We start from the raw sequence: 8,797 nt of genomic DNA, 5'->3' as shown, positions 1-8,797 counted from the left end.
TGACTATAAGTGATCGAATACCTAATACAACAAAAATTCACAACAAAATTATTATTTTTTGTAAAATTCATCTCTTACACATAAACATCAATGATCGAAAAAGTGAACTTCGATAATGTACAAATATGTCATACTCCTAATAAATCAGTGATGTGAATCAAATTTACATTGTTATTCCTATAACTTTACATGATTTATATAGTTTGATGCTTGCAAAAGTGTGTTTTATGGTGTAGGAAGAGGAGTAAATGGTGAAACAAAGAATGAAGCTCGGAGGGTGAAAAGCTGGACAGAAAGCTCTAAAAAATGGTCACCCGGCCGGGTGAATTTTGTGCCCAATAATCCACCCGGCCGGGCAGATGAGCGAAGGCAGTTTATATTGCAGTTTCTTTTCCCAAGGTGGGGACGGTTCTGACTGAAAAAAAAAGACGAAAAAGAATTGGGGAGAGAGAGAAAAAAACGGCTGAAGAAAGGGGACAATTGAGGAGCCACACAGGTGGCAGTTGAAAAAGTAGTAGAGGAAAGTTTAATTGGGAGTTTTTAATGCCCAAATAGGGGGACAACTTGGGGCGAATTGGAGAGGAAGAGAGGAAGATTGGAGGCGCAACCATTCAATTTCCATCATTCCGGAGGAGATTTGCTATCATCTACACATCAATTTCATAAGTTCTTCTTGTTTATTGATTGTTGATGTGTAACTAAATTCCTACGTTGCTCCTAGTTTGTGAAAGATGTGAATTACTTTAGGATTCTATGGATTAATGTTTTTCTATGATCTTTTCTACGTTGCTATTTACTTTGAATGATAATTCCGGCCTGATTTATTATTCAATCTTATCTTTTAGCCAATGTCTCTTTAACTTGGTTAAAAGGTGGAAACGTAGATAAAGAGTTTGAGATTTGTATCGTGTTCAGCATATGAATCTTGGATAAGTTGATTTACATGTCGTTACAATAATTGTTGTACATTTACTATGCGTCTGTAGGAATGTTCAATTGATTTTGTAAATGAATTATGTACGTTGGAACTTAGAAGTTGGATTAGAGCTTACTATGCGTCTGTAGGAGTGATAATCTGATGAGTACGAATTTGATCTTAGTGTTCAGCAAGGTTAAATTCAAGCATCTACGAACATGTTCAGTGCAAGTAGAATGAACGAGTTTTTTACAACTTTCATTAGATTAATCGTTAATCCATAGGTTAATTGGTCCGTTAAGTTAATTCACATCTGGAGCATATTAGGAGCAATGTTCTTTATCTCTTGAGTTTCTCCATTTTCGTACTTTAGTTTGTATTTTTTAGTTTATTAATTTTGTCAATTCTTGTTAAATAACCTATGCCTCCCTGTGGTTCGACACTCGAAGTACTACAGTCGACTCTGTACTCTTGCAGATAGATTGTAATATTAGAGCTATTTTATTAAACTTCTGTGTTAATAATCCATTAATATAAAAGTTCAAAAATTACACATCAATCAGTAATAAAATTATAAAATGCATGTAAACTCTAATCAAGACATGGATTCAATTCAATCCTCAAAATTGCCTCTAGGTTAGCTAGATAGTAGTAGTATTTCTTTTCCCAGCAACCTGAGCAAAAGACTTATATACCCTTACCGGCTAGAGGTAGTCAATCAAAATGCCGTAGACCATAACCCTGCCTCCCTTCTCTCTCAAACGCACACGCCCTTTACATTCTGATCATTTTTCTTTCAGATTTTTATTTGAATAATTTCAAATTGCAAACGAGAGAGGTTTCCCTGTCAGAGCTGGGTATTGAAATTTCGTGAGATTGACTTATAGGAATTTTGTGAAGAATTCTCTTCGTTAAGGATGAATTTCCTTGGATCCAGCATCTCCTCCGACGTACAATTCTCTTCATATCTGTTGACCTTCGCCTTCTATTCGGAATCGGAATTTATTTTATTGAGTTAATTTGCGAGGAATTCCTAGATGTAAATCTGTCGATTTCTGTTTATTTTATTCTTTGCTTGTTTAAATTATGAAATTTTAAAGTAGCGGAAAATATTAGATAATTAAAATTTTGAAATCGTTGTTTGGCATGCAATTGCTGTGACAATGATTGATTATTAAATCGACATGGTCATTCATGGAGTCTAGACACAGCAAATACGATTAGGATTTATCTCCATGCGCATGTGTTTGTATGCTGCATTGTTATTTGTTAGTTAAAACCTGCATTTGAGCATATGGAAATAATATAATTATTGCTTCGTACTAATGCAGGTCGGGCTGCGATTACTTCTCTGTCCCCTTGGTTCCAATATTGTAGTTCGTACAGCATGGTGAGTTTTGAATTATATTCTCAGATGAGTGTCGATTAGTATGAGCTAATAGGCATAATGAGATTTTGTATTGCTTAACCATAGGGTTTAACTTCTGGCAGTTTCTAACCACAGCTGTTGTATATTTGAAGGACATTTTGTATCTTCTGCATATAACCATCACTGAAGCTAATATATTTTTCAGCATTTTCACTTTTGCGTCATGTCGTCCATGAATAGAATATGAATGCCGATAGCTTGCTGACAATCTGCATGTTTCTTTCAGCTGCTCTGTGGGGGTTGTCTTACCTGTTTATTCTACGTTCAAGGCCATTGAGTCGAAGGATCAAGATGACCAACATAAATGGCTTGTATACTGGGCTGGTAAGTGAGGTGATATGGTTAACTTGATTCTTAATGTCTATTTATGGTCGACAACTTTTGTTCTCCAATATGTTAAACTGTGATTTTTTTAATATGCATGCTAGTGGCCGTTAATTGAATGACCTTATAATTTGACATACTTTCTCTTATGGTTTTATTGACGGTACCTGATAAAAAGGAATCTAAAGAGTGCTTTCTGTATGCGTTTATTACTTCTGCGAAGTTACAGGACATTTCAGTCTGTTAGAGTTCACTGTTACTTTTATTTCATTATGATTGTGGTAAATGGTTGCAGCATATGGATCCTTCACGGTTGCTGAGACCTTCACTGATAAGCTTCTCTATTGGTACTATTTTGAAGAAAAATCTCCTTCCCACCTCCCCAGAAGAGAAAAAAAATTCAATTTACTGTCTGCTGGTTTTTCAGGGTTGATTTGTAGCTTTTGATAACACCAGCGGTATTGGTTTTTATGTTGTTTTATCAGGTGTCCTTTCTACTACCATTTAAAGTTTGCATTTCTTGTCTGGCTTCAACTGCCATCTGTTGAGGTAGGTTTGAGCAGAATAAATCCAGTTCTGTTTGGTTTTGTTAAGGTTTTTAAATCTATATCTTGGAAGTGTTTTTGTTTTTCGTAAATGACTTATTTTGTTATTTGATGAGTATATATCACTTGCAGTTTTTGTGTTTGGTGCATGTGTCTAGTATCAATTTTTTTATCTGGTGAAGAGAAGCTTCAGTTTGCCTACGGATAAGCAAAACTGACTAATTATGTTTACCTTCTAATGATGCTTCAGACTGAATTGTTTTCTGCAGTGGGCATTGCAACTTTCATTATACGGTGCTGTTGTCATAGGTGGTTTAGTTTTTGGTCAATATCATATCCTTCTTGTGTACATCTGTGTTTCAATTGCAATGGTAGGGGATCATCATCTGCATTTACTTATGACCAATTGAACAACATCAAACTTTGTTTGGTATATACAACTTTGGAAAAAAAACTGATAATGTGATATAATATCAACCTCTTTATATACAATATCTAATTAAGTTCATTTTAGGTATCTAGATGCTAGAGCTAGGATGATATTTGTTGGTGATAATTTATGAATGTTTATACCTTCCAATGTCCTATTATGGTAGGGGGCAAGTGTGTTGTATACGAATTATCTGCGGGCTTTCCTCCAGAAACATCAGGCCAGGCTTGATCAAATTGTTATTTTCTTCCGTAGTGAAATGGTAACAGCCTTCTCCAGCAACTTCTAGCAGAAAAGATATTGAGCTTGGGCATTAATACGTATTATGTTAATATGTTCCTGCAGGTGAAATTTGCGAGTAAACATGAAGCGGAAATTCAGGTTACGAGGTCAATCCTCACGAAGATTTTGTTGTCAGGTGCTTGTTTTCTGTTACAATTGGACAACCAGAAGTTACTTTTGTTACTTTTTTTTAATCTATAAAAAGCATGATCTTGATTAGCATGTAATGTTCTAACTTCACACTATATCTTATTAACTGAGTCTCTTATTTTAATAGCTAATCAAATGGTTAAAGAAATACTGCACCCTACGCAAAGGCAAATCGGAGGTCCTACTCCTCGCCAACATGTGGAGACTCCAGATTTAGATTTAGATTTAGATTTGGATTCAGATTCAGATTAGGATTCTGAAGTCGAGGGCTGACAAATAAGTTGCAGTTCTTAGCAATTTGTGCCTATTAACTTCAATCGCTTTTAGAAGATGGGTTCCTACTTTGTTTCAGTTTTTAACTTAGTCTCGAGTATCGATGTCTAACATTTAGCTAGTGTTTGTGGAATTTTTGCTCTACTGAATCACTCTTCACATGGTTGTATATATATATATATATATTTCTATATCTATCTTATCTATCTATCAATGATGGCACATTCTTATTTTTTTGTGTGAATAGAAATTAAGATGATGTGCCTTTGCTGTATTAATTACAGTAAAAAGTACTACTACTACTTTGTCACATTATTGATATGTATTTTCAGTTTCTTATGTTTGTAAATTAGTGCTTGCTTGGTCGAGCTTTCAATAAATTGCATATTCATTTCTCATTTAAGACGACCAACATTATCTGTGAACTGTGCTCATTAATTGTTAATCTTTTTGTCCCACTATATATGGTTTGGCAATAAATATTTTCCGGAATCGCGGAGCGGATCCCCTACTCCACAATTGAAGCTTTTATTTCAATGTTCGCTGAACTCAAAATGGAATCCCCCTGCTTCCAAGTTGTCTGAATAAAGAAGAGATGCAAAAGCTCCTAGTGTCAAAATAGTAGTACTAGATTTTTTTCGATATTCAAATACCAAAATTTGAGGGTGTACCAAGTTTTTTTTAGATAATTTATGAATATTCATATCTAAACTGTTTTTCATAATTGAAGAACAGGCCGAATTTCATGCATTTTGATAAAATAATTAATGTAATTATTCCTGTAAAATTAAAATTGAGTGAACTTTATAGCAATTAGCTAAAAGCAAACGAATAATTTTTTTAGTAAAATGAAACGCTAGTAGTAATTTGTTAAATAGGATTAGTAGTTATAATCAATGCAGAAAAAAATAACGTTGAATGGGTGCGCAGGATAAAAGTCTACTCCCCTGAGTTGGCTGTAGAGAAATAATGCAGATTAGGAGTATTGTTTAGTTTAATTTATCAGTTGTTAATTACTGGCACTGCTGAGTTCGTGTTTGAAAAATGCTTGCTGTAGCAATCGCGTATTGGTGAGAAAGTGATGCTTGGTGGTCGTAGAGAGACCGCTTTGATGAAGAAGGAAGGCGGCAAATCGAGAATCGCCGCCGCCATCTTCGTCGGAATATTACTCGGTTGCGTCTTCGCCTTCTTCTATCCCGGCGGATTCTTCGTCTTATCGTCAACGCCGCTAAGTCGCCGACGCGTCGCCGCCTCCGATCCAGAGGTACAATTTTTTACCGCCCATCTGTTCGAACTCGAGCTATTTTATGAGATTTCAACAAGCGTTGACTAGAAATTGAGAGTTTGATTTGGAATTGGATCAGTGATGTTTAAATTTATTGCTCTAGTTTGGTATTATAATTGGATTGAAGTGTTGTTTTCCATTTCTTCTGCATGAGCTGACTGAAACTGAAGTTGTAGGATTTAGGAAATTAGGAATAGAAGTATCCTCTGCAGCTCGGTGACTTAGGTAATGAAGTGATGGAATTCGAAAGAGGAAAAAGTATCGCTGTTTTTAGTAACTTGATGGTGATCAGACTATAGGAACTATTGAATAAAGCTATTTTCTGAAGAAAAATGGAGAAGCTGCATTCTTGCTGAGCTTCCTTGTCGGCTGTTAGTTTTTTGCCAACCACAAAGAATGAAAAAGTGAACAATATGAGTGACTTCTATTGGAGTATTATGTATGTGCATTTTAGTCTCTTAGAACTATGCAAATTGTTTTGGTTATGGTTTTAATTTTTGAATCTCTAACAAAGATTTTCGTAGTTTATCGAATCATGTATAGTGCATCTTTTGTGTGTCTCTGTGCATGTGAAGGCTGGTGTATTTGCATGAATCATATAACTAAGGAGATGAGGATGGTATTCCTTTAGGGAGTTTATCAGTGTATTTTTTTTTTAATATTTTATCACTTGGTCATGGTTGTCTATATTTTACCAGCTGACTTTTGAGGAACTATTTTCTCGAACAATGTTGAACTTCATTTTGCCCTTGAATGATCTATCTGCCAGGTTATTACCTCTTCATGTGAATCATCAGAACGCATCAACTTGTTAAAATCAGAGTTTGTCACTGCTTCAGAGAAAAATGCAGAGTTGAAAAGGCAAGTTAAGGAGTTGACGGAGAAGCTTCGGTTTGCTGAGCAAGGGAAGGATAGTGCCCAGAAACAGGTGATGGTGTTAGGCAAACAGCAAAAGGCTGGGCCTTTTGGCACTGTTAAGGCATTGCGAACCAACCCTGCAGTTGTACCTGATGAATCTGTCAACCCGAAATTGGCCAAGCTACTGGAGAAAGTTGCTGTGAATCATGAAATCATTGTTACACTTGCCAATTCAAATGTTAAGGATATGTTGGAGGTGTGGTTCACGAATATCAAAAGAGTAGGGATACCGAATTACTTGGTCTTTGCGTTGGATGAGGAAATTTACAACTTGTGCCTAGCAAATGGTGTTCCAGTATATAAAAAAGATGTAGAAGAGATAAACGAAGATAAGAACTTCGAATCTATTGCTAGAACTGGAGGAAATCATGCTGTCTCAGGATTGAAGTTTCGGATCTTGAGGGAGTTCTTGCAGATGGGATATAGTGTTTTGCTCTCAGATGTCGACATAGTCTACTTGCAAAATCCATTTGAGCATCTCTACAGGGATTCGGACGTGGAGTCCATGACTGATGGTCACAATAACATGACAGCTTATGGGTACAATGATGTTTTTGATGAACCTGAAATGGGATGGGCTAGGTACGCTCATACGATGAGGATATGGGTTTACAACTCTGGATTCTTCTATATTAGACCCACAATCCCCTCTATAGAGCTCTTGGACCGTGTGGCTGGTAGGCTGGCTCGAGAGAATGCTTGGGACCAAGCTGTCTTCAACGAAGAGCTGTTCTACCCATCGCATCCTGGTTATGAGGGGCTACATGCATCAAGAAGAACTATGGATCATTACTTGTTCATGAACAGTAAAGTTCTCTTCAAAACCGTCAGGAAAGACTCACAGCTGCGCAAGCTTAAGCCAGTCGTAATCCATGTAAATTATCACCCTGATAAGCTGTGGCGAATGAATGCAGTTGTGGATTACTATGTGAACGGGAAGCAAGATGCTTTGGATCCCTTCCCTGATGGCTCATCTTAGTAGAAACTAAAAACGTTTCTACTAGCATGTCATAGCATCATCGCTTCATTATACAGGTAAACTTCCATAGGATCTTTTTTCGTTCGGTACGTCACGAATAAGAACGACTCAGCATCTGCTTCACTATAAAAACTCTTTTGGCGTTTCTCCATGACTAAAAGTCATTCTAATCTTCTTGTACGATTGTCTTTTTCTAAAGTTCCGTAATGTATAATTTTCGAGCTTTTATATTAATGGATTTAGAACACACAAGTTTAATAAAATAGCTCTAATATTACAATCTATCTGCAAGAGTACAGAGTCGATTGTAGTACTTCGAGTGTCGAACCACAGGGAGGCGTAGGCTATTTAACAAGGTTTGACAAAATTAATAAACAAATTGAAAACTAAAGAATGAAAATAGAGAAACTCAAGAGATAGAGAACGTTGCTCCTAATATGCTCCAGATGTGAATTAACTTAACGGACCAATTACCCTATGGATTAAAGATTAATCTAATGAAAGTTGTAATAAACTCGTTCATTCTACTCACACTGAACATGTTCATAGATGCTTGAATTTAACCTTGCTGAACACTAAGATCAAATTCGTACTCATCAGATTATCACTCCTACAAACGCATAGTAAGCTCTAATCCAACTTCTAAGTTCCAACGTACATAATTCATTTACAAAATCAATTGAACATTCCTACAGACGCATAGTAAATGTACAACAATTATTGTAACGACATGTAAATCAACTTATCCAAGATTCATATGTTGAACACGATACAAATCTCAAACTCTTTATCTACGTTTCCACCTTTTAACCAAGTTAAAGTGACATTGGCTAAAAGATAAGATTGAATAATAAATCAGGCCGGAATTATCATTCAAAGTAAATAGCACCGTAGAAAAGATCATAGAAAAACATTAATCCATAGAATCCTAAAGTAATCCACATCTTTCACATACTAAGAGCAACATAGGAATTTAGTTACACATCAACAATCAATAAACAAGAAGAACTCATGAAATTGATATGTAGATGATAGCAAATCTCCTCCGGGATGATGAAGATTGGATCTCCCTTCCTTCCTCTCTTTCTCCATTTTCTCTCTTTTTTTCCTCTGCCCAAAAAAAACGTCCAATCCGTCACCTCTTCTCTCTGTATTTATTTAATTCCGCTCTGCCACCTTTCCTCCTTCTTTTCTTTCTTTCATTCTGCCCAAAAAGTCCCATCACCCCCTCTCTCCAAAACCGCCTATGAAACCGCAATATTGGAG

General features: G+C 36.1%; 2 protein-coding genes across 2 annotated transcripts; both read left to right on the top strand.

The window, feature by feature from the left end:
• Positions 1-1,629: 1,629 nt before the first annotated feature.
• LOC121752114 (HVA22-like protein k) lies at positions 1,630-4,579 on the top strand. The gene is made up of 8 exons (XM_042147013.1): positions 1,630-1,866; positions 2,248-2,306; positions 2,572-2,669; positions 2,965-3,016; positions 3,155-3,218; positions 3,811-3,906; positions 3,990-4,062; positions 4,204-4,579. The coding sequence occupies exons 1-8, from the start codon at positions 1,834-1,836 to the stop codon at positions 4,326-4,328; spliced, it is 600 nt and encodes a 199-aa protein (XP_042002947.1). The 5' UTR covers positions 1,630-1,833; the 3' UTR covers positions 4,329-4,579.
• A 565-nt stretch (positions 4,580-5,144) lies between these two features.
• On the top strand, positions 5,145-7,815 carry LOC121752113 (arabinosyltransferase RRA3-like). Its single transcript, XM_042147012.1, has 2 exons — positions 5,145-5,613; positions 6,404-7,815. Exons 1-2 carry the CDS (start codon positions 5,431-5,433, stop codon positions 7,529-7,531), a joined length of 1,311 nt encoding a protein of 436 aa, XP_042002946.1. The 5' UTR covers positions 5,145-5,430; the 3' UTR covers positions 7,532-7,815.
• The last annotated feature ends 982 nt before the right edge of the window (positions 7,816-8,797 follow it).

This window comes from Salvia splendens, chromosome 10, assembly GCF_004379255.2.
Source record: "Salvia splendens isolate huo1 chromosome 10, SspV2, whole genome shotgun sequence".
Lineage (NCBI taxonomy): Eukaryota > Viridiplantae > Streptophyta > Magnoliopsida > Lamiales > Lamiaceae > Salvia > Salvia splendens.
The sequence above is the reverse complement of the archived record's forward strand: the minus strand, read 5'-3'. Positions and strand labels throughout refer to the sequence as shown.